This window comes from Schistocerca cancellata, chromosome 3, assembly GCF_023864275.1.
Source record: "Schistocerca cancellata isolate TAMUIC-IGC-003103 chromosome 3, iqSchCanc2.1, whole genome shotgun sequence".
In the NCBI taxonomy this organism is placed as follows: Eukaryota; Metazoa; Arthropoda; class Insecta; order Orthoptera; family Acrididae; genus Schistocerca; species Schistocerca cancellata.
Window position 1 is genome coordinate 703,849,741 of NC_064628.1, and position 26,858 is coordinate 703,876,598.

General features: G+C 39.7%; 1 protein-coding gene across 1 annotated transcript in view; it reads left to right on the forward strand.

The window, feature by feature from the left end:
• LOC126176521 (agrin-like) overlaps positions 1-26,858 on the forward strand; it is a 366,518-nt gene that overhangs the window by 263,460 nt on the left and 76,200 nt on the right. The window contains exons 17-18 of the mRNA XM_049923677.1: positions 3,404-3,631; positions 23,337-23,569. Coding sequence (XP_049779634.1) covers positions 3,404-3,631; positions 23,337-23,569 — 461 coding nt within the window. The remainder of the gene's footprint in view (positions 1-3,403; positions 3,632-23,336; positions 23,570-26,858) is intronic.

Below are 26,858 nucleotides of genomic sequence, written 5' to 3' on the forward strand. Positions count from 1 at the left end.
ACAGACACAACAAAAAGACTGTTATACATGTGAGCTTTTGGCCAAAAGGCCTTTCACTAACATAGGAAAAAACACACAGACACACAGACACACACACACACACACGCACACACACACACACACATACACATTCACATTCACAACTCACATGCACATAACCAGTCTCTGGCCAATAGCCTCAGTGCCTGTCTGTGCCTCGACACCTCCTCTGTATGGCGAGTAGCAATCTAACCTTTCATAATATTGTTCTTATTCCATCCTTGATTTTCCATTGTTTGTATTTACATTCTTTTTTACTGTTATCCCTTTTACTGTGAGTGTCCTTAACATATGCTTCATCTATGTGCACTACCAATTTTTTAGTGTTCTTAACATATTCTTCTGTTTTGTCCTCAAGTGCTTCCAATTTTTCATCCACACAATTCCACAATTTGTTAGTCCTTCTAGCAGATTCTTCTAGTTCATTGAGAGCTTCTACATTTTCATTGATAAGATAACACATTTTCTAATATTTCTGCCACATTCTTCTTTTTTTTCAGTTAGTCTCCTTGATATAAGGGCAATCCAAAAAAAAAGTCTTCTATTTTTTGGGGACTTAGAGAAACTGTTCATATGATTGTTGGCCACATATTTGTGAGTGGCAGTGCCTCTGCTCTCAAATAACTATGCATGTACTTTGCTGAAATGCCGAGTCTTGGCCTGGCAGACATTAAAAACAAAACTTCTGTTGAATGTTGCCACCAAGTGTGGAGTTCATGCGTAACTGGCTGGCTAGGCACCCAGCGGGCAGTGCGGCACTATGCTTTGTTAATTTTTTCAAATTTTTGCATCCTTGAGCCCCTGATTACCAGATGTACATCTAGCGGTTCTCGGCTGATGCCCCCGGTTACAGGAGTCAAGGATAACACTTTATTAATAATTATAATACAAAGTAATATCACCAGTTACAGCTACATTCTCAGCAAGTACACCGAGTCCTTTCACCCATACATGTATTTTCTCATCATTAGACACTTGGCTGGTGGAATAATGCCCTCCAAGATCCAGTATAGACAACAAATACAAACCCATGTCGTTGTTACTACAAATGATTAAAGTTCTGTTAAAGTGTTGTGAAGTCGAGCCTAGTTAGTAGTGGGTTGTGTGTGCTCTCACCTTGGTGATCATTTACCAGTTTTTCAGACCACTAAAGGATCATGTAATGTACATTTACATCTATATCTGTAGTCTGCAAACCACCATGAAGTGCATGGCAGAGGGTATGTCCCATTTTGCCAGTTATCAGGGTTTCTTCCCATTCCATTCATGAATGGAGCACGGGAAGAATGATTGTTTGAATGCTCCTGTGTATGCAGTAATTATTGTAATTTTATTCTCATTACCACTATTATGCATAATTATTATGATGTTTTTATTTTGGTCTTCAGTCCAAAGGTAGATTTGATATAGCTCTCCAAGCCTTGGTCTCTTAGTTGCAGTTGACTGAAAATTTCAAAGCCCTAATGATAAATGTGAACAATCACATAATAATTTGTTGGTGTGGACATGATTTTAACACAGTCTCCTGGTGATGGGTTGAAAAATGATGCTTTGAAGTTAAAAACCACCTAATTTGAAACATTTTTGCCCCTCATTCATGCATTTTAGCAAACAATAACATCATCTGGTGCATTACATAAACTATTCCAAAAACATCTACTAAAAGAAAGTTTCAAGAACTGGTTTCAAATGACGACTCTAGGAATATACTACAGCCCACTAGGTATCATTCACATAAGGATAATGAGGATAAAATGCAGTTCAATCAAAAGTCGACTGCTGAGGTATGTAATTCTATAGAACCTTTTACATAGGCAGTGGGCACAGACGGATCATAATAATTATGTGTAATAGTGGTAATGATTTTTGTAGCTCTCATATTTGTGAATTAAGCTTATGACTGACTATCTGTATAAAATAATGTATGTATAAATAATAGAAGAACTTATGTACTCCCCATGAAATTTTAAGTATCTTCTTATCAAGCTGAGGTCACCCTTGTTCAGTGGTGATAATAATTGGTTGGCAGAAGCCATGATACATTCAAAAATGACCTTAATTTGTTGAGAGGAACTTGTGCCCTGTCCCATGTTTCTTCTATTAATTACTAAAAGCAGCAGAAATGTGATGTCATGAGGTATCAGTTGTGGATAAACTGTTGTCTTTATGGTGTCACTGTAGGCTCCGTCTGTGCCCACTGCCTATGTGAAAGGTTCTATAGAATTACATACCTCAGCAGTCGACTTTTGATTGAACTGCATTTTGTTTATACATTTGCGACAAGTTAAAACTAAGTACCATACTTGGAGTCTCACCAGGTTCTTTGTATTTTGCAAGTGGTTTGTTACCAATTGTTCCATCCGTATGCACCTCACTGCTAAGCTCAAAGTTTGAATTGTCACTTGTTGCTCTCCACATCTTCCAATTTCCACATAGGCTGTACCGCTATGCTGTTCAATTGGCATCTGTGAGGTAAATGGTGCAGTTCCACCCATGGTGCAGGGCAGAACATACACAGTTGAGTCTAATATAACAACAAAAATAGTCAATTTTTGATAATATAATGTAACTGGATAGACAAAAAAATCTACTCGCCAAGCGGCAGCAGAACATGCACATAAAAAATGGTTATAATTATGCAAGCTTTCAGAGCCAGAGGCTCCTTCTTCTGGCAGAAGGGTTGAAGGGGAAGGAAGAGGGGTGAAGGAAAAGGACAGGAGAGGTCTCGGAAAAGAGGTAGATTTTGGAAAGTCACCTGGAACAGCGGGTCAAGGGAAACTTAACAGACAGGATGAGTTGGAAATACTGACTGTTGGGGACTGCGCTGGATGAGATTTGAAAACCTGAGTACTTAAAGATGGAAGACAGGGTAATGTGCTAGACAGAGATGACTGCTTAAACATCATGCACAAGTTAATAAGAGTGAAAATCTAAGTGGTTTGTACATAACAGAGGTGGGAGGGGGACCACAAAAAATGGACAGGTAAGGTTTTAGTTTTCCACGTCTTTAATTTTCTTTTCAGCTCTGCTTCTCCTATCAGTCACTACTCCCATACATAATTATTACAGGTTGCTCCATGGTATGAAATAAAATAACAACTAACATCAAATCATGCATTTATGAAGATATGTTGATTAGATCTTATTTGTTCCTTATCCTCCCACAGTTTGTTCCTGTTGTTCAAAATCATCCTGCAGGTTCATCCAGCAATGTATTTTCGAACTGCTCTTTTCATAACTGTTTATTTTTAAATGATTTGAAATTCAATTTTATTAACAGTCGTCTGCTATGAGATTATTTAGGTTAAAGTAAGTCAGCATAATCTAATGGCTTTAATAGTAATCTGTGTCCTTTATGTTTCAGGCATGTGGAGTTCCGCTACAATCTTGGTAGTGGACCAGTCTCAATAACATCACTTGAACGTGTTCAACTAGGTCGGAAGCATCACGTAATAGTGAAACGATACCATCGAGATGGTGTGTTACGACTAGATGGTGGAGAAGATGTCACTGGTCAGACAAAAGGCTCACTTCGTGCGCTTGACTTGGGAGAGGACGCCTTCATTGGATATGTGCCCACCAATGTCTCCAAGTGTGTGGGACATCAACCACGGGTATCCCATGTGGATCTCCTAGCTATGTTCTGCCATCAGTCATGTCTTCCTATTAATGTCAGAATGTGATAAATAATGTCATTGTGCTAATTACAGTTATAATTTGAATTATTTCCTTGCAATAATTGCTCAATAAAAGTTTCATAATTTATTCTGTTGACCAAAAAACTGATGTGAATGACATACAGTCATGACACAAGGGTCATTGACTAAAAGAATATGATTTTTTATTAAGAATCTATTATGAGAATGGAATACAACACTTATTTATTTTTCAGTTTAATCACTGTCAAGTTCCATGCACTTATGTTAGTGCTGAACTAGCTTCTCAGTTCTACATGCAAAGAATTATTGGGGCATTTGCATAACTAGTTATGTACTGCTGCCTGGATTCCTCATCAGTGAACCTTGAGCCACTATGAGCTTCTTTCAGTGGGTTAAAAATGCACCCAACTTTCACCTCCCATTAAAGTGCAGTAAAGAAACACCTCCTCTTCTGCCTTGTACTATCACAAAGGCTCCCTGCTCTCTTTCCTTTCTGATGTCAAATGTTTTTGGACCTACCTCACTCACACTTTCTTGAACATCAGTACTTCATGAACAGTATGGTTGGCTCATCTGACACTAGTGTTCACTGCTGCTGCAATAACACTCACTGATACATGCCTGTTTTGCCATATCAGTCCATCAACCCACACAATGTTATTCTCCATGATGATACAGAAAGAGCATCCTGGGTGTGGTGAATCTTTGGCACTTGTTACACCTTTTTTGAACTTATCTGCCCACTCATACACTGAAGTTTGACTCAAACAATTTTTACTGTATTGCACTGCCGTCTGACAATGAATTTTGATTGATTTCAACTCTTCATTTATAACACTTCACTGGTCCACATTGGTGCAAACCTGCTTGGGTGTTGCCATCTTATGTTACTCATTCCCAGCATCCTGTTTATGAGGTAGGCATGCCAGGCCCATCTGATAATAGTTCTATACACCACCAAAAAATAACAATGGAGGACAAGCTTTGTTGAAGTTTTGTGTTTCCATACAACATTCACACAACTTAATTTATTGAATGGACCTTGTATGAACAGTCAGGCATCAGATTTGGTACACTGTGCCTTTGAAATATGGAAAGTGACTTTTGTTAGTTATAGCATTCAAGGCCCCCCCATGAACCATGGACCTTGCCGTTGGTGGGGAGGCTTGTGTGCCTCAGCGATACAGATAGCCGTACCGTAGGTACAACCACAACGGAGGGGTATCTGTTGAGAGGCCAGACAAACGTGTGGTTCCTGAAGAGGGGCAGCAGCCTTTTCAGTAGTTGCAAGGGCAACAGTCTGGATGATAGACTGATCTGGCCTTGTAACAATAACCAAAACGGCCTTGCTGTGCTGGTACTGCGAACGGCTGAAAGCAAGGGGAAACTACGGCCGTAATTTTTCCCGAGGGCATGCAGCTTTACTGTATGATTAAATGATGATGGCGTCCTCTTGGGTAAAATATTCCGGAGGTAAAATAGTCCCCCATTCGGATCTCCGGGCGGGGACTACTCAAGAGGATGTCACTATCAGGAGAAATAAAACTGGCGTTCTACGGATCGGAGCGTGGAATGTCAGATCCCTTAATCGGGCAGGTAGGTTAGAAAATTTAAAAAGGGAAATGGATAGGTTAAAGTTAGATATAGTGGGAATTAGTGAAGTTCGGTGGCAGGAGGAACAATTTTGGTCAGGTGATTACAGGGTTATAAATACAAAATCAAATAGGGGTAATGCAGGAGTAGGTTTAATAATGAATAAAAAATAGGAATGCGGGTAAGCTACTACAAACAGCATAGTGAACACATTATTGTGGCCAAGATAGATACGAAGCCCACACCTACTACAGTAGTACAAGTTTATATGCCAACTAGCTCTGCAGATGACGAAGAAATTGAAGAAATGTATGATGAAATAAAAGAAATTATTCAGATAGTGAAGGGAGACGAAAATTTAATAGTCATGGGTGACTGGAATTCGAGTGTAGGAAAAGGGAGAGAAGGAAACGTAGTAGGTGAATATAGATTGGGGCTAAGAAATGAAAGAGGAAGCCACCTGGTAGAATTTTGCACAGAGCACAACTTAATCATAGCTAACACTTGGTTTAAGAATCATGATAGAAGGTTGTATACATGGAAGAACCCTGGAGATACTAAAAGGTATCAGATAGATTATATAATGGTAAGACAGAGATTTAGGAACCAGGTTTTAAATTGTAAGACATTTCCAGGGGCAGATGTGGACTCTGACCACAATTTGTTGGTTATGACCTGTAGATTAAAACTGAAGAAACTGCAAAAAGGTGGGAATTTAAGGAGATGGGACCTGGATAAACTGAAAGAACCAGAGGCTGTAGAGAGTTTCAGAGAGAGCATAAGGGAACAATTGACAGGAATGGGGGAAAGAAATACAGTAGAAGAAGAATGGGTAGCTTTGAGGGATGAAGTAGTGAAGGCAGCAGAGGATCAAGTAGGTAAAAAGAACAGGGCTAGTAGAAATCCTTGGGTAACAGAAGAAATATTGAATTTAATTGATGAAAGGAGAAAATATAAAAATGCAGTAAGAGAAGCAGGCAAAAAGGAATACAAACGTCTCAAAAATGAGATCGACAGGAAGTGCAAAATGGCTAAGCAGGCATGGCTAGAGGACAAATGTAAGGATGTGGAGGCTTATCTCACTAGGGGTAAGATAGATACTGCCTACAGGAAAATTAAAGAGACCTTTGGAGATAAGAGAACCACTTGTATGAACATCAAGAGCTCAGATGGAAACCCAGTTCTAAGCAAAGAAGGGAAAGCAGAAAGGTGGAAGGAGTATACAGAGGGTCTATACAAGGGCGATGCACTTGAGGACAATATTATGGAAATGGAAGAGGATGTAGATGAAGATGAAATGGGAGATACGATACTGCGTGAAGAGTTTGACAGAGCACTGAAAGACCTGAGTCGAAACAAGGCCCCCGGAGTAGACAACATTCCATTGGAACTACTGACGGCCTTGGGAGAGCCAGTCCTGACAAAACTCTACCATCTGGTGAGCAAGATGTATGAAACAGGCGAAATACCCTCAGACTTCAAGAAGAATATAATAATTCCAATCCCAAAGAAAGCAGGTGTGGACAGATGTGAAAATTACTGAACAATCAGTTTAATAAGCCACAGCTGCAAAATACTAACACGAATTCTTTACAGACGAATGGAAAAACTAGTAGAAGCCGACCTCGGGGAAGATCAGTTTGGATTCCGTAGAAATACTGGAACACGTGAGGCAATACTGACCTTACGACTTGTCTTAGAAGAAAAATTAAAGAAAGGCAAACCTACGTTCCTAGCATTTGTAGACTTAGAGAAAGCTTTTGACAATGTTGACTGGAATACTCTCTTTCAAATTCTAAAGGTGGCAGGGGTAAAATACAGGGAGCGAAAGGCTATTTTCAATTTGTATAGATACCAGATGGCAGTTATAAGAGTCGAGGGGCATGAAAGAGAAGCAGTGGTTGGGAAGGGAGTAAGACAGGGTTGTAGCCTCTCCCCGATGCTATTCAATCTGTATATTGAGCAAGCAGTAAAGGAAACAAAAGAAAAATTTGGAGTAGGTATTAAAATCCATGGAGAAGAAATAAAAACGTTGAGGTTCGCCGATGACATTGTAATTCTGTCAGAGACAGCAAAGGACTTGGAAGAGCAGTTGAACGGAATGGATAGTGTGTTGAAGGGAGGATATAAGATGAACATCAACAAAAGCAAAACGAGGCTAATGGAATGTAGTCGAATTAAGTCGGGTGATGTTGAGGGTATTAGATTAGGAAATGAGACACTTAAAGTAGTAAAGGAGTTTTGCTATTTGGGAAGCAAAATAACTGATGATGGTCGAAGTAGAGAGGATATAAAATGTAGACTGCCAATGGCAAGGTAAGCGTTTCTGAAGAAGAGAAATTTGTTAACATCGAGTATAGATTTAAGTGTCAGGAAGTCATTTCTGAAAGTATTTGTATGGAGTGTAGCCATGTATGGAAGTGAAACATGGACGGTAAATAGTTTGGACAAGAAGAGAATAGAAGCTTTCGAAATGTGGTGCTACAGAAGAATGCTGAAGATTAGATGGGTAGATCACATAACTAATGAGGAAGTATTGAATAGGATTGGGGAGAAGAGAAGTTTGTGGCACAACTTGACCAGAAGAAGGGATCGGTTGGTAGGACATGTTCTGAGGCATCAAGGGATCACCAATTTAGTATTGGAGGGCAGCGTGGAGGGTAAAAATCGTAGGGGGAGACCAAGAGATGAATACACTAAGCAGATTCAGAAAGATGTAGGTTGCAGTAGGTACTGGGAGATGAAGAAGCTTGCACAGGATAGAGTAGCATGGAGAGCTGCATCAAACCAGTCTCGGGACTGAAGACCACAACAACAACAACAGCATTCAAGGATTTTGAGAAAAAAATATCAAAGTTTTGTGAAGATTAAAACATAAGCTTCCAAACCTAAAAGAACATTCTGGGACTTACTTTTGTTTATTTGTTCTTCAAATATACCAGTAATAATAATTAAGTATCACAACAAATATTTTATGAATAACCGTTTTTCCCCGTTCAGAAGGATAACCAGCCTGTGGCTGTTATATGTAGTAACTGTGACAAACACAGTTCCAGTTGCAACAGAGATTTATTTGGCACAACCAATTTTCACTCTAATGATGGTCATTATCAAGTGATAACAGCCAGAGACATCCTGACTAACAAATACTGAAAAATATTATGTGTGTAGAACCAATTTACTAATTCACATAATTTTCTTCTGGCTGATGTGCTTTTACTTTTGTTAAAGAATACACTTGATGCATTAATGTATGATTTCAAACTGTATCAGTGACTGAGAGACATTGAGTGTGATTGTTTAAAATAGAACAAAGAATGAGAAATACAAAAAGAACACTGTGTCACTAAAGAACTTCCAGAGAGCTGCTTATGACTGCTCCTCTGTCAAAGTTTTTGAAACATTTTCATAATAGATGAAAAAGAAACTGGAAAACTATTGCTATACTGTGAAATGCTGTGTAGATATAGAATAGTTATAATACTTGTACTGAAGTAACATTTCAGATCTCATTTATACTGAGATAATACTTGAGAAATTATTTAGAAGAATGAAGCTAAGTTGAATCAAATGAGTTTGAATTCTAAGTGCACAATGCAATTGTAGAAAAAGCAATTTACCATTCATACAGACTATTGAACTAAGTAACTCCAAATTCAATTTACATAACTAGTGTAAGTTAATAATGATGTAAAAGGAGAAGTTAATAATGATGTAAAAGGAGAAAGAAAGGAGGAAAATGGAACCAATGTCTGTTAAAGATGTAATGCTTTAGGAAACACTGGACAAGTATGATCAGATACATGGACAAAGAAGTGGAAGAAGAGCATGTACTTGGGGACATAAGTGAAAAACATGAAAACGGAATTCACTGTACACAATGGAGTATCATAATCAACATATACATTTACCAGTGTAGCAGTTTACTGTTCTGTGCATAGCAAAAGAGGAAGCAAGGTGTCAATACTGACACTAAAAAAAATTGCACTGTTTTGAAACACTAATAAATTAAGCTAAGTTAATTAGTTAAAAATTTCTGTTTAAAAGTTGTTATTTACAGAAATCTGATTATGGAACATCTGCTGCTGTCTAAATGTTTGCATACTCACACATGGGGAAATAATTGTAAATTAGCCAGAGTGAGATGCCAGAAATTCAGTGGTGCGTTGCAGATATCCTTCTTGTAAATTTATTGTTTTGCATAAATGATCTAAGACATCAAATTCTTTTACACATGAGTTGCAGCCATGTTCTGTGTCTATATGTAACTATCTGCTCTGTTTTTGGTTCAGATGCCTTGTTACTCTCATTGCACAGTTGATGATGTAGCAAAACTGGACAGGATGTTTAATCAGGTTACTGATTTCATCTTTGATACTTACCATGAAGAGACAGAATGGCTGGCAGCACTTACCTAAAGCTGCCAAAAGGAATACTTGAAGCAGCAAATAATGATTATGATATGAAAAGGATAACTGCTACTCACCATATAACAGAGATCCTGAGTCACAGATAGGCACAACAAAATGACTGTCAAACAAGCAAGCTTTCAGCCAAAAAGGCCTTCATTGGAAGTAGACAAAAAACACACACACATATTCAAATGCAACTCATACGCATGTGACCAGGGTGCATGGAGGAGGAGGGACAGAAGTTGGGGTAAGGGATGGTAAAGACATGCTTGTGGTAGTATACAGGGATGTGGTGGGGAGAGTGTAGGGCAGGTAGGTGAACTTGAGAGGTTAGACAGAGGCAGGGGGAAACGGGGGTGGGGGGGAGTTGCTGCCAGTGTAATGTCTCATTTCATATATTTTATATTTCTTTATTTAATTAAGAACCTACTGTGAAACATATATTACTTGTGATTTCTTGTTTGCACCCAAGTGCCCCATAGGCGAAAGTGAACCGAACTGCTGTAAACTGGTTTTATGATAAATTCACTGTCTGTTTCTTCTTTTATTATTACTATAGCAACTTGATGATGAGTCATAGATTTACAACAAAATGTGTATCACAGGCAGATATTTTCAACATCCTACTAATCTGTATGACAGTGGCACAATATTTACACTTTTACAATCTAGTTCTAATGGAAAATTATCATAATACTGCTTTTAGTTAACACACTAGATTTCCTTATGATAAAAATACACATATGTCCATGATGTTGACACAAAGATGTGACCAGAACATAGATTAACAAAATTATGAAAAGGATAGGTTGCTGCTCACTGTACAGCTAACACATTGAGCTGCATAGAGGCACAATGAACAGACTGTTATGTATTAGCTTTTTGCCAGAGTTGTTTTCAGAAAACAGAAATGAACAACATTCACACAAGCTCCCTGTTTTCCCCCCTGCTCTCCCTCTCCCCACAGCCTCCTAACACTGCACCTGTCAGCCCTGCCATGCCACCTCTGCCAGACAGCATCAGTTCCTCTTCCCCCACCTGTACCTTTCTACCACTCTCCCTTTCCCACTCCGCCCATGACTGTTGCTCCCATTCAACGTGTTTCTGTTGCAGTCTGTCTGAAGTGGCCAGTGATAGTGGTCCTTTGCATGCAAGTGTGCTTGCTTGTGAGAACTTGTGTGTGTTTCCCTTTTCTGGAGAAGGCTCTGTCTGAAAGCTAATATGTTGCAGTCTTTTCATTGTTCCTGTCTGAAAGCCAGCATGTTATCTTTACAGTGAGTAGCAATCTGTCCTTTTCATAATATTGTTGATATTCCACCCAGAACATAAATTATTCATGGATTGACTCAAAGAACTTAATAAAAGCAAATACTAGTTACTACATGATGTTAACACGTTAAGTGAATGACAGAGATGTTGATCGTATGAATACTGCTGGTACACTTTCCATAATAGTAATGCAAAGATGTTACTGTGATGAAAGCAGAAGGTGGAGTTGTTACAGAGATCTTACTCATGTGATTACCAGGTTCAGACTGAAAATTTTTGAGGTGCGGGTGCCGTATAAAGACTGGTGTAGTGATTTTTTTGTGATCTTTACAATTATATTATAATTTATCAAACTGTAAGGTGAACATTTACTAAAGTTTCTATATGTTTCAACAAAAACTTGTGTAGAAAAAATATTTTTAGTTACAAACTAAGAAAGACTATAAAGTTATTTTGTATGTCTCTTTACCTATTTGCAAGTAATGTCACCGAATAGACAAAAAAATCTACTCACCGAGTGGCGGCATGAGAACACACATATAAAAAAGATCTTACATATGCAGTCTTTTGGAGCCAGTGGCTCCTTCTGGCAGGAGGGTTGAAGGGAAAGAAGAGGGGGAAGGAAAAGGACTGCAGAGGGTTAGGAAAATGGGTAGAGTTCGAAAAAGTCACCCAGAACACCAGATCAGGGGAAACTTATTGGATGGAGTGAGAATGTTTCACTGGAAACTAGCAATACTGTTACAATCAGCAGGTTAAATATTATGATATAAGTAATGAAGCTATACAAATATTGTATGAACAGCATTTTGGCAGATATAGGTGCACACTGGTTATACCCAAAGTGTATAACTGAATATAGATGAAAGTTGAGAGAAAAATTAGTTATTTAAGAGGTGTAGAACAACACCAAGTTGAGTGATTTCACCTTGCTACATTTCAACCGTTGTTTTAATTTTTACCATTGCTAGAGATTGAAAAACTGTTATGGAACCTTTCCACACCAGTGTCTGCTAGGGACTACCTGTTAAAAGCAGTCACATTTTGTGCCATTACTTTTCAGTTGCCTTTTTATCCTGTTGGCCTATATAGTCTTAAAGTCTTTGGTTAAAAAAAATGGAAAGGAATTAAGGACACACAGTCGCACTTCGTGATTTTATTTAACAAGGTTCTTAATTTCTGAATTTATTCATTGTTAGTGTGTAAAAGATTTCACTGGTTCCATTACAGATGTACAGATTCAGTCAGTGAAAGTCCATGAACTGAAAATAACATGAATAGGGAAATGTTCTCACCAAATGGTGACAGATTAAAAACATGCAGAAAACATGAAATGGTAAAGAGGGTCTTCTTCTTCTGGCAGAAGAAGATTAGAAAGGCTGTCCCAAGTGAAAGTCAGGATTAAAGGGACCATGCAAGAGGGATATGTCACATTAAACATTAATAGAAACATGCCATAAATAGGTGGGACATAAAATACAGGAAAAATAGTAAAGAGGAAGGAAAATTAATGAAAAGGAAAGACATAATAAATGAACAAAGGAAGAAGAAGAAAGCTTGAAAAGTGACATACCACATCAGTGGCAGGAATAATGCATTTGTGGAATAAGTACACATCTGCAAAGTTCTAGGGAACTGTATAGTAAGAGAGAAACCAGGTAGCCTGCAGGCTAAAATAGGCATCAAGGTCATGACTCTCACATTGTGGAGCCTGCAGGATACTGTGTGTTACCAGTACATATTATCTGTTTGTGTTCATTCCATCTTGCTGACACCTTACTTGTTGTTTTACCAGCATAAAACCTACTAGGTCTGTAAAATGGGCTGGTGGGGTAATTACAACAATGCAGGTACCCCCTAGGGGGCTCACCACTCTTTGGTTGGTTCATGCTTGGCTACCACAGGGCCCCAGCCTTTGCAACATCTTTTCCCTTTCATGCTGCATGTCCATCCTCTAGCTATTACTTTTACCCTCCCTTGAAGAATATGTCAGAGATGTTTCTGGAAATGTGTTCTGCTCAGTAGCTGATATCAGAACAGTCTCTCTGCTGTTTTTTGTTTCTTTTTTCTTTATCTGTTCCCCTCCTCCTATCCTTCCTCTGCTTCAGTGTTCGAGGTTCCTCTTTCTCTTCTTTCTCCCTGTGCACTCCTGAAGGCTGGCCCAAGCAACTGACACAGAACAGGTGATTGGGTAATGCTTAATTCCCAGCCCTGGGTCAACAGATAGGATTCACATATACCTCCTGGTACAGGTCAGGCCCACGCTGGGGTGACTGCCTCAGCTGCTACCTTCCCAAATAGCTGATTGGTTCCTCTGTCAGGTGTTCGGGAAGTGTGACCTGAGGTGTGAACGATCACCTAAGGTGGGTGCAAACCCATCTTAGGAGGGCCCCAGTTGAAAGGAGCACGCCATCGGAGACACTGGAAGTTGGGGGGATTTTCTCACAATGAGCCAATCATCTTCTTTACAATCAGTGTCTACTAAACATAAGCGGAATGAAGCTAATTCAAAGAACATCCCAGCTGCACCATTATTCCTTATGGTTTCACTTACTAAAGAGGGTCAGTTCTTGGCTACATTAAATCCGTTTATTATTCTGATAGGTGTTGATTGCCACGCCTGTGAAATTCTACTCTCTTTTATGCAATGTCACTTTGTGTTTGGAGGCTACTTGTGATTCTCGAGCACAACAACTGCCTGCAGCTTTGCTCCTCCGCTACTATTCTGTTCATGTTGAGGCCTATTGAACACTGAAGTGTGTCCATGGTGATATTTACACTAGGCTGCTCAGTAGCCTGACCAAGGCAGAAATCCAAAGCTACCTCTGATCAAGTTATCACTGCAGTCCATTGGGTGACGAAAAAGGTGGATGCATCCTTATTGCCCACATGCACTCTTGTTCTCACTTTCAATATTGTGGTGCTTCCATCAAAGATCAAAGTAGGCTATGAAGTTATCACAGTCTGACATTACATTCTGAAACTGTGCTACTACCAGTGTCACCATTACAACCACACTCAAATGTCCTGGCAACACCTGACCAAATGTGTAACCTATGGTATGGATGCTCATAAGGGCGATTGTCCGTCTACTTCCCCCTGCTGTATCAGTTGTAATGTTGATCATGTTGCCTCCTCGTGAGATTGTCCCTTATATCTAAATGAGCAGGCCATCCAGGACATCTGGGTGAAGGAAAAAGTGCCTTACCCGGTCACTCACAAGTTGTTGGCTGGTCAGAAACCCTGAGTTCTGCCATCCAGCTCTTACACATTACTGTTCTCGCTACACCTTTCTCCACAAAAGACATGGTCATGCAGACATGCAACCTCAAATTCAGCACCACAGTTGTAAAATAATTCAGTGTCATGGTAGCATCCCCGTCTCCTCCTCGAGCTGTACAAAAAGCCACGAAATTTTCATGTCATGGGACGAAGTCATGTGCTACACAACCAGCAGGCCATAAAGGACAGAAGGAATACTCCCACAAAGACTTGTTACATCCCTCCAGCCAACAAACATCTGAGTCTTTCTTTCCCAACCAGAGAGGCTGCAAGAAATCAAACAAAGGCAAACGGTCTTCTCCTTTGCCAACTCAGTGATCTTCGACAGTGTCAACGTGTGATACCCTCGCCCTGGCCAACCCATGTCTCCAGTGTGCACTGACAACTGTCTTTCTGTCCTGAACTCTGCAGAGCGACAGAAGGAATCTGTCAACACCTCTGTATATTTCATGGAGCAGGATCCTCCAGCCTCGGGTGCACTGTAGCAGTGAGTCTTCAAAGGTTGGCACTCTGCAGCCACCAAGGTGACACATCTACATTTTTTCCCTCTTCCCCTTACCTCATTGATACTCTCCTCCAATGGAATGTTTGTGGCCTTCAATCCAACAAAGAGGACTTGCAGCTACTCTTGGCATCACAGTGTCCACTTGTTCTCTGCCTCGAGGAATTGTGTCCTCGTGACGGCTTTGAGCCGTGGCATTTCTTCCCAGTCCACTCTGACCTTCCCCCAAGGATGGCTTTCCATCTCATAGGGGAGTCATGCCGCTGACCTGGGGTGATGTTTGTAGTCAACCCATCTTCCTGATGACCTGGATTCAAGCTTTTGTGGTCCAGATTTTCCTTCCTCTCTTGACCTTTTGCTTTTGACTGTTTAGATCCCTCCATCATTTGGTGTCACCAGGGCAGACTTCCTCCAGCTTATTGCAAACTCCCTCATCCCTTATTGCTGCTTGGTGACTTTAATGTGCACTATCCCCTTTGGGGTTCTCCAAGAACCTATCTGAGGAGTGCTCTCTTGGCTAACATTCTCAATCAACTCAACCTCATCTGCCTTAACACAGGAGCACCCATGTTCCTTTCAGACTCCATGTACACCAGTTCCCATTCGGACTTCTCCTTCTGCACTGCACAGCTTGCCCATCATCCCAAAGCGGTCCATTCTCTCTGACACAAACTCAAGTGACCATTTGCTGTGTGCTGTCCAATTTGCTCACTCGTACCCCACCAATGTGCACACCCAAGTGTCAGCTTTCTAAGGCCGACTGGAGGCATTTCTCTTCCTTGGTGGCCTTTGATGAACAATATCACCCCATGTATGATGAACAGCTAGAATATTTTACAAACATTATCTTTGACACCACAGAACATTCCTTTCCTCACACTTCCTCTTTACAGTGCCGTGTCCCAGTCCCCTGGTGGACTGAGGCATGCTGTGATGCAGTTTACATGTGGAGCTGTGCTCTCTGCATTTTTAACCTCATTCTATGATGGAAAATTGCGTTAATTATAAACAGTTGTGTGCACAGTGTTGCCGCATTCATCAGGACATCAGAAAAGCTAGCCGCATTTCCTGTTTCCTTTACTAGTTCTTTTTCCACTACCTCTTCCATTGTATGGGCCAATCTCTGACAGCTATCTGGGACCAATGTCCATCCCCCTATTTCTGGCCTGACCATAGCAGATGATGTCATAGTGGACACTATTGCTATCTCCAACACCCTGGGCTACTATTTTATGGAGGAGGCTCGGATGATACCCTTCTCTTCTCAGAATTGTGAGTGCTACAATGCCACCTTTACTGTGTGGGAGCTAGATCACGCTCTCACTTAATCACAATCATCTGACCCAGGGTCAGGCGATGTTCGCATTCAGATGCTGCAGAACCTTTCTCTTGTAGGCAAGTATAATCACATCTGAGTAGAGGGCACGTTTTCCAGATGCTGGTGTGAAGCCACCGTCACATCCATACCTAAGCCAGGTAATGACAGACACCTTCCTTCTACAGTAGTTATTGCCCCATTTCTCTAACAAGCTCTGTTTGCATGGTGATGGAACATATGACTCACACACAGCTGGTATGGTGGCTCAAGTCACAATTTACTAACCACTGCACAGTGTGGATTTCGAGCAAGCCATTCTACAGTTGACCATTTCATCACCTTGTCCACTCATGTCATGAATGGGTTTCTACAAAAATACCAAACTGTGGCCATGTTTTTCGATTTGGAGAAAGCCTACACCTGCTGGAGGTCTGGTATCCACCGTATTCCTCTCACAAGTCTTACCTGGCTGCCTGCTGCATGCAGTCCCTCAGTGTCCTACGTGTCCTCAGCAGTACTTCCTGGGGAGCGGATCGGACGACCCTCCTCCATTTGTACCGGTCCCTTGTGCAATTGAAACTAAACTGTGGGTGTTTCATTTATGCACCTGCACATCTGGCCATCTTATGCCATCTCAATACTATGCACTATCGTGTCATCCATTTAACAACTGGCACCTTAATCACTAGCCTGGTTGAGAGACTCTGTGCAGAAGCTGCCAAACTACCACTATCATACTGCCGTGAGTTTCTCCTGAGCAGATACGCTTGCCATTTGTCTGCCATGCCTGGCCACCCATCCTATGTCTCCTTCTTCGATGACTCATTTGATCGCCAGTGTGGGTCAGATGATTGTGATTAAGTGAGAGCGAGATCTAGCTCACACACAATAAAGGTGGCATTGTAGCACTCACAATTCTGAGAAGAGAAGGGTATCATCCGAGCCTCCTCCATTCATTTCTGATAAGGAAGGCAGGGTGATAGTGGGTGGAGCTCAAAATCTCCATAAAATAGTGGCCCAGGGTGTTGGAGATAGCAATAGTGTCCACTACGACATCATCTGCTATGGTCAGGCCAGAAATAGGGGGATGGTCCTCCTGGAGCTCACTTTCGGCTCTTGCTGTGACAGTTCAACTTCATGCTACCTGCCACTTTCCTGATGGGTGAGAACCCTCTCCACCCACACTTCATGCAGTGGCCCATGTTCACCTTGGCCTCCATTCACTTCCTGAGGACACTACTCCAACCTCACTCTATCGCTGTAAGCTTCATGACCTTTACATGGAACTTCGCGATAGTACACTGATGGCTCTCGGACTGTCCATGGTGTCAGGTGTGCCTTCATCATTGGCACTGACAGTTTTTGGTATTGGCTTCCAGAACACTTCTCAATATTTATAGCAAAGCTCTTTGCTTTGCATCAGGCCACACAATACATCTGGAGACACAGACTTTTGAATTGCATCATCTGCTCCAACACTCTCAGAGCCTTTCAAAGCCTCTGTGTGCTGTACACTGTCCATCCCTTAGTGCAATGGGTCCAGGAAAGCTGTCACTTGCTCATGCTTGATGGAGCCACTATGATGTTTATGTTGGTTCCTGGTTACATCTGTCTGATAGGAAATGAGGCCACTAATGCTGCTGCCAAAGCTGCAGTCCTTGTACCTCAGCCCGCTAGTTTTTCCATTCCTTCAAATGATCTCTGTGTTGCTGTCTGTCAGCAGTTGGTGTCACTTGGGCATCACTACTGGTCCTCCCTTTCAGGGGAACTAGCTCTGGAGAATTAAGCCTCTTCCAGCAGCTTGGATGAACTCCTCTTGGCTCGCCATGAGGATATCATTTTAACCAGATTTCATATTGGGCACTGTCTTTTTAGTGATCACCATTTGTTAAGTGCTGCTCCCCCAGCTCTTTGTGCTCTTTGCCGTTTCCTGACAGAGTACCCTTTTTTTTTTAACCACTTACATCCTCATTTATGTTTGCCATTTGTGTTATTGGCCATTTTAGCAAATGATGCACAGACTGTCAACCATGTTTTACTTGTTATTTGTCATAGTAGTATGGCAAAGGACATTTAATCTTTAGTTCAGGACCTCCATTTCTCTAAGGTGTATTTTATGAACCTTTCTCCAAGTCCCTGTTTTTGGCTGTCTTTCCTTCCATCCAGTGGGCTTAAGTTTAGTCATTCTTAACTCCTTTTTTTGTCTTTATGTTCTACAATTCTGACATGGGTGCATATGACCCTAGTTGTTTTCGCAATCTAAAACAAAACAATGAAGGCAAAGGTAATACTGGTGATGTTTTCCTGTAAGGAGTAAGCATTCAAACAAATACATCCGTCATGAATACTAAGGCTGTAGCTGGCTGAATATTTTATATCAAACATATGGCAGCTTTTAAAGGAGTCCTACTATGAAAAGAAATGGAAGCCCAGACCATCACTCCTGACTGTTGGGCTGTTTGGTGGGCAACAGTCAAGTTTGATTCCACATCTGTCTGGGGCATGTCTTTGGCCTGGAACCTCACTGTTTGGTGTAGGACTGTCTTTAAGTGATGAGTCTCACTTCAAATTTATCCCCAACAACCAGCGACTATTTGTCTGCAGATGCCCCGGACAGTGGTGGGATTCCAACCTGACTGTATCCCACCATATGGCTCGACAAACAGGTGTGGTGGTCTGGGGTGCCATTTCGGTTCTTAGAAGGACCCCTCTGGTTGTCATCTGCAGCAGCCTTACAGCACAGCAGTACACTGACGACATTCTACTCCCCGTTTTGTTGCTCTTCATGGCAAACCATCCTGAGCATACATTTCACTCACACACAGCCAGAGTTTCTACTGCTTGTCTTTGTGCTTGCCAAACCCTGCCTTGGCCAACAAGACCACCAGATCTCTCATCAATTGAGAATGTTTGGAGCATTATGGACAGGGCTTCCAAACAGCTCAGGATTTTGATAATCTAAAATGCTAATTGGACAGAATTTTGCATGATATTCCTGAGGAGGACATCCAACAACACTGTCAATCAGTGCCAAGCTGAATAACTGCTTTCATAAGGGCCATAGGTGAACCAACATATTATTGATTTGCTCAGTTTGTAAAGCTCTTTCTTTTGAATAAATCATCCAGTTTTCCTGAAACTGTAGTTGTTTGTTTGTACATGAACATCACATATACTAACTTCTGTTCAATTTGGATAATTCTTTCATGGTGCATTATCTTTTTGTCACAGAGCATACATTAAATTCAAACCTTCGGCTTCCTGCCTTTTGGTATTTTTCTGTTTTGGATTGTGTTCCATTGAACTCAGAAATGCAACACTGAATATATCACATCACTAACTGATGGTGGATACTGCAAATGACGTAGTCAGGCCACCCGGAGAAATGTAAATGCCAACACTTTTACCGCCACTTTTAAATTATGCATCTGTAAATTTATATCTTCAGCTTATAAATGAATCACAAGGAACTTGTGACTCAAGTTTATATTCAGTAGAAAGATCTCAAAATGTTCCATTTGAGTCACACTTATTTGTTAGTTAAAATATTAAATCATTGCAAATGGATGCCGAATTTTTAAATGAAGTAGGTTCTACATTACCACATTATGCTAGTCTATCAGAGAGTGAGGTGTGTACACCCCGACATATTATCAAGATACCAGATGAATGATCACACACCATGCTATTGCATAACAGCAACATATAAATTATGAGGTATTCTACTTTTTCTTTATGTTGACATTTTTGTAAATAGCCAAATCATATAATGATCTCAAAATTGTAATATTATTACAAAATGGTTTTGTACATGGATTAATGGCCATTGATCACAAGTAACGGCAACCAGTAATGGAGATTAACTCGTACCAAACTGCTTGGGACTTGTAAAAGACAAAGGATGTGGATAATGCCACACATTCTGAGTGCTTAAAGGAAACTGGATAACTTAATTTCTCTGAAAATCACAGCACAATGTATGCTTTATCACTAGAAAGTCCTCTTTTTTTAAGTTTGACATTGGAAAGCAAATCCATAGAGCCAGTCAGATTACTTATGACATTATCATGAATAATTATTGAAGTTTCACACACTTGCTGATGTTCAGCTGCATGAGACATCATATCACTCATTATTATGTCTACACATTAAACAGTTGCATTCATTTATAACATATACAAAATAAAGTGGTTTCCACCATACCTTAATTCCACAGATACTTAACTGATTATTTGCCTTGTGAACTTGTATGTCTCTGAGAATCAAGTGCCAAAGGCTAGCTGGCTGTTAGCAGTTCATCAGAAAGTAAACATTCCCCTATTCTAAAGTAACAGAAATTTTTATGCTCAGTAGTAATACAAAGAAAAATGGAGATTGTTCAGAAACCACAACTGAACTGAACTGACTAATGGCCAGACACTGATAAGGCTGCAAAATACTTGCCTAAAATGTCCCTTTGTCAATGGAAGATTGATACTGGTATTTATTGGTGTGGCATTAGAATGAATCATTACAAGTATCTGATGTTCAAAACTGCTGAAACAATTAATGCCAAGTACCTAACCCTGTTATGTGAAATTACATTAAAAGATTGTAATTAATCAACATAGACAAGCAGTACAAATGATTTACTGAATTGTGCTTCATCTACCTCAAAACACACATTTCCAACTAGTGGATCAAATGCAAGAGACACATCAAAAATCTGTGATAAAACTTCACCAGTATCAAAGCATATTAAATACCATTAACAGCAACCCAATATTAATATAGTCACATTTATTTATCTTTTGCATGCACCTTGCATTTTCCTTATTGGATCTTAATTGCTTACCTAGAATAATATTACATTTAACAAGAATACTTTGAAGCTGGATGGCAACTACTTTCTCTAACAGTTTTGGAAGAACAGAAATAATGTCAGTCTCTAGTGTCTTCTCTTGACCATTTCTCAATCAGAGATTCAACCTCTGTCTACTGAAACTTGTCAGGAAAGCACCCTTGTTCAAAAGATTGATTGATTGTTAGAGTTAGTGTAGTTACTATTATTTGATATACCATTTTAATTACTTTAGTGGATATCCCATCTGACCCAGAATATTTTTGTTTTTTAATTATGACCTAGCATTTTTCACATCCTTTAAGATATTCAGATTTTTGGTGAAGTCCAAGTACTTCATACTGATAACCTACTATAACAACATCTGCTTCAACTATATTTATGAGGAATTCATGTATGTGCTCTGATATTTGAGCAGAATATACAATAATGTTACCATTTAGTTTAATTTTAGACTGTCTAATTCGGATCTAACAACTAACTGCACTGCTTCTGTCTTACTTTTATGATTTAAAATTGACTTTGTGTTTGTCATATGCTTAATTGCCTTCACAGTATGATTTTATAATGTATTACATATTCAGTAACATATCTATTTTATTATAGTTTATTTTTATTATCAAGTTGCCTCCCACTCTCAGCTTATTACTACGAGGGTAATCCCAAAAGTAAGGTCTCCTATTTTTTTATAAGTACTTAGACCTGTTTATTTCTACAACGGGTTACATCAGTTTACAGCTTGAACATTTAGCTATTTTTTGACATAATCACCATTTCTGTTGCTGCATTTTTGTAGACGCTGTGGCAGTTTTTGTATGCTCATATCATACCAGCTTGCCACCATTTCTACAGTGGGTTACATCAGTTTACAGCTTGAACATTTAGCTGTTTTTTGACATAATCACCATTTCTGTTGCTGCATTTTTGTAGATGCTGTGGCAGTTTTTGTATGCCCATATCATACCAGCTTGCCGCCATGCTCTTTAGAAAGTTATGAACCTCTTCTTTCACCTCGTCATCGGAGCTGAATTGCTGGGACCACAATTAACACTGACAGGTACTGTGGGACTCTGAAAAAACTCAAACGGGCAATTCAGAACCAGAGAAGAGGAATGTTAAGTAATGGCGTACACATTCTCCATGACAACGCTCGCACACACATCGCTTGGCAAACCGTTGCTCTCCTGCAACAGTTTCAGTGGAACATAACCACCCACCAACCCTATAGTCCTGACTTGGCGCCCAGTGACTATCACCTAGGTTAAAAGAACATTTGGCCGGAAAGCGATTCAGCTCCAATGATGAAGTGAAAGAAGAGGTTCATAACTTTCTGAACAGCATGGCAGCGAGCTGGTATGACATGGGCATACAAAAATTGCCACAGCATCTTCAAACTTGCATCGACGGAAATGGTGATTATGTCAAAAAATAGCTAAATGTTCAAGCTGTAAACTGATGTAAACCATTGTAGAAATAAACAGGACTATGTACTTATAAAGAAATAGGAGACCTTACTTTTGGGATTACCCTCGTAAATATGGTCAGTTTGCTTTTTATTAGTATTTATTTATTTATTTATTTATCTTTTAAGTTCATTTCCAGAAGAAATTTCCCTGCTCATTTCTGATAGTTCAGTGAATAACAGAGAGTGGTCAAGAGATTCTTAAATCTAAGCTAAATAAATATACATCATCTAACATGTACTTAGTTGCAGTATTATCAACACTATTTGCTGACTGTGCAATTACTCTGGTCTCATCACAGAAATGTAATTTGAAGCCATGCTTTTTTATTACATCAAGAAATTTAGATGTATAATTGATTTCAACTGCCAGTGTGTTGTTAAAGTCAAATGCATGGAAAAAAGTATGTACAGCTTTGGATGGTGTACAGGACTATTCAGGGATTAAATAGAGAAGTCACTTTAGGCTATGAATTAGAAGAGACATAGGAGTCCAAAATGTGATATGCACTAAATTTCTGGTCAACTGCTTACAATTTTTTTTTAGCACATTTTGTATTTTTGCCCATGAAGCTGTTGTTATTTTGAAGATTTTATTTTTTCATCCATAACATAAAAGTGGTGTGATAATAGGTGCTACTTTGCTTGATAGAAGTTTGTGTCTGCCAGGTTACCAAAGTTACCTGTGCAGTAGCAAAAGACACACCTTTCCACCAAAGACACACCTTTCTTCCATGTATTTGACTTTAACATAAATAACACACTGGTAGGGGAAAGCAATTATTGCCCTCAACATTAAACATGCAACAATTTGATATTTGTTGTGCATCATATTTACTTTTTTATGTACACATGTATCTGAAATGCAGCCACAAAATGTGCATAAAGTGATACCACTGAATAAAACAACTTGTGGTAATACATTAAAGCTAGTTATTAGTATGTTTGGTTGTTGTGCAGGGTATTTGAAAATGCTGGCACAGAAGTTGGTTTGACTGGCTGCATTTACGCAATGAGACTTGGGCAACGATGGCTGGAGCTCCACGAGGGTCGTGATGCACAGGTAGTGCGGGCATCAGATGTTCGTGAATGTGGTCTCAGCCCTTGCGCTAACCTGCCGTGTCTCCATGGTGGATCATGCAGTGTTGTAGGAACTGACAACTACACTTGTTCATGTCATCATGATTTTACAGGTTACACCTTCAGTTCTTTCTTATAAATGTAATAACTCTATCATATTGTGTTACAAATACTGTAATGATCTTCTTATATGTGCCTTCTCCACATATGCCACAAAAAGCTGCAGTAACCTTATGTATTAATACCATCTAGAAAGCAAGTTACCCTAGGGCCATACAGAGAAATTAAACATAGCTGGCTGGAAAGATACAGCAATTGTTGGGTTATTTTTCTGTGCAAATTCCGCTAGAATTGAGACCCTTGTGTGGCTGACATATAACAGAATAGAACCAATGTCTGATAGCTAGTCATACATTTTCATCATTATGAAAATGATTACTTGGTAGGCAGATCTTTTTAGGTTTCTGTGCATCAGTCTGTAAAAATGGAACCCTTGTAGGATCACTTTCTTGTCCATCTGTCTGTATGTCTGACTGTTACGAACCTTTTTCTCAGGAATGGGTAGACATATCAAGTTCAAATTTATGCCACATGTTAATGTCTATTGTCCATTGGTAGTGTCAAGAATTTAAGCTGCTAAGTCAATTCAAGTCTGTCCATCAAGACCCATTTTCCTCATGAACAGGTTGGCTTATCAAATTCAAATTTATGTCACTCACTAACATCTATGTCCCCTTGGCAGGGTAAAAAATTTAAGCATCTGAGTGAATGCAATCAAAAGATTCGGCCATTTATGTCACATATTTTGATACTCAGAAACTCGCTCATGAAAAGGGTATGCCCCATTGATGTAGAATAATTAAATTTGACAATAAGTAAGGTTTCGCAAAATAAGTAAAGTAAAAAATCTGAAAATGGTTAAACTGTAATATAATGAAAAGGATAGATTGCCACTCTCCATATAGTGGAGATGTTGAGCTGCAGAAGGCACAACAAAAAGACTGCTGAAAAAGTAAGCTTTCAGCTAAAAGGCCTTCTTCTGAAATGAACAACATACATGAGGAGGAGCACACACGCGCCCACACACACACACACACACACACACACACACACACACACACACACATTCATGCAAACACAATTCACACACACATGACCACTGTCTCTGGGCAACAAGAAAGAAATCTTTTGGCCAAAAGTGTATTTGTTTAGCAGTGTATTCATTGTGCATGTCTGTGACTCAACATCTCCACTATATGGTAAGTAGTAGTCTATCATCACAATACTGTCATTATTCCATCCTGGATTTTAAATTGTAATTATATCACATAAAAATATCTTTTTGCCATTAGAATGTACATTGCATTCATTGTCCATCAAAAGCATTATAGATGAACTTTACTGCATGCTATTACTGCATGCTAGTATAAAATGTAAGTTGCAGTCATGTTTTAATAAGTAAATAAACAATATTTTATTATATCTTCTGTATCTACATATATGCCTTGCTTGCTTCTTTTTGGGTGCCCAGGCTAGTCTGAGGAACTACTGTAGAAATTTTTGTACAGTCCTGGAATTCCCAGACCAATATCTTCCCAGTACCTAAATCAAAAATGAGCAAAAAAACAAAGACATTCTCAGTTCCTAGCATGGATGAACTATACACATACACACATTCTTATGTTTGCACAGAACCCTCAGTGTACAAGTCCTACTTGCATTTGGCCATTTTTTTTTTTTTTAAAGAAAAAGTAGTTGGCCCATTAGATGGTGCTGCCATAGGTCAAATGGATATCAACTGTGTTTTTTTTAAATAGGAACCCCCATTTTTTATTAAATATTCGTGTCGTACATAAAGAAAGATGAATGTTTAGTTGGACCACTTATTTTGCTTTGTGATAGATGGCGCTGTAATAGTCACAAACATATAAGTACGTGGTATCAGGTAAAATTCCACCAGTGCGGATGGTATTTGCTTCGTGATACATTACCTGCGCTGAAATGGACCGTTTACCAATTGCAGAAAAGGTTGATATCATGTTGATGTATTGCTATTGTGATCAAAATGCCCAACGGGCATGTGCTATGTATGCTGCTCGGGGTATCCTGGACAACATCATCCAAGTGTCCGGATCATTTGCCAGATAGTTATGTTATTTAAGGAAAAAGGAAGTGTTCAGCCACATGTGAAACATCAACCAAGACCTGCAACAAATGATGAAACCCAAGTAGGTGTTTTAGGTGCTGTTGTGGATAATCCGCACACCAGTAGCAGACAAACTGCGCGAGAATCGTGTATCTCAAAAATGTCGGTGTTGAGATTGCTACATCAACATCAGTTGCACCCGTACCATATTTCTATGCACCAGGAATTGCATGGCAATGACTTTGAACGTTGTGTACAGTTCTGCCACTGGGCACAAGAGAAATTGTGGGACAATGACAGATTTTTTTGCATCCATTCTATTTAGCGACGAAGCATCATTCACCAACAGTGGTAACGTAAACTGGCATAATATGCACTATTGGGCAATGGAAAATCCACGATGGCTGCAACAAGTGGAACATCAGCAACCTTGGCGGGTTAATGTATGGTGCGGCAGGAAGGATAATTGGTCCCCATTTTATCGATGGCAATGTAAATGGTGCAATGTATGCTGATTTCCTATGTAATGTTCTACCGATGTTACTACAAGATGTTTCACTGCATGACAGAATGGCGATGTACTTCCAACATGATGGATGTCTGGCACATAGCTCGTGTGCGGTTGAAGCGGTATTGAATAGCATATTTCATGACAAGTGGATTGGTTGTCGAAGCACCATACCATGGCCCGCACATTTACCGGATCTGACATCCCCGGATTTGTTTCTGTGGGGAAAGTTGAAGAATATTTGCTATCGTGATCCACCGACAATGCCTGACAACATGCGTCAGCGCATTGTCAATGCATATGCGAACATTACGGAAGGCGAACTACTTATTGTTGAGAGGAATGCGGTTACATGTATTTCCAAATGCATTGAGGTTGACGGACATCATTTTGAGCATTTATTGCATTAATGTGGTATTTACAGGTAATCATGCTGTAACAGCATGCATTCTCAGAAATGATAAGTTCACAAAGGTACATTTTTCACATTGGAACAACCGAAATAAAATATTCATATGTACCTACGTTCTGTATTTTAATTTAAAAAACCTACCTGTTACCAACTGTTTGTCTAAAATTGTGAGCCATATGTTTGTGACTATTACAGCACCATCTATCACAAAGCGAAAAAAGTGGTCCAACTAAAACTTTCATATTTCTTTACGTACTACATGAATATTTAATAAAAAATGGGGGTTCCTATTTAAAAAAACGCAGTTGATATCCATTTGACCTATGGCAGCACCGT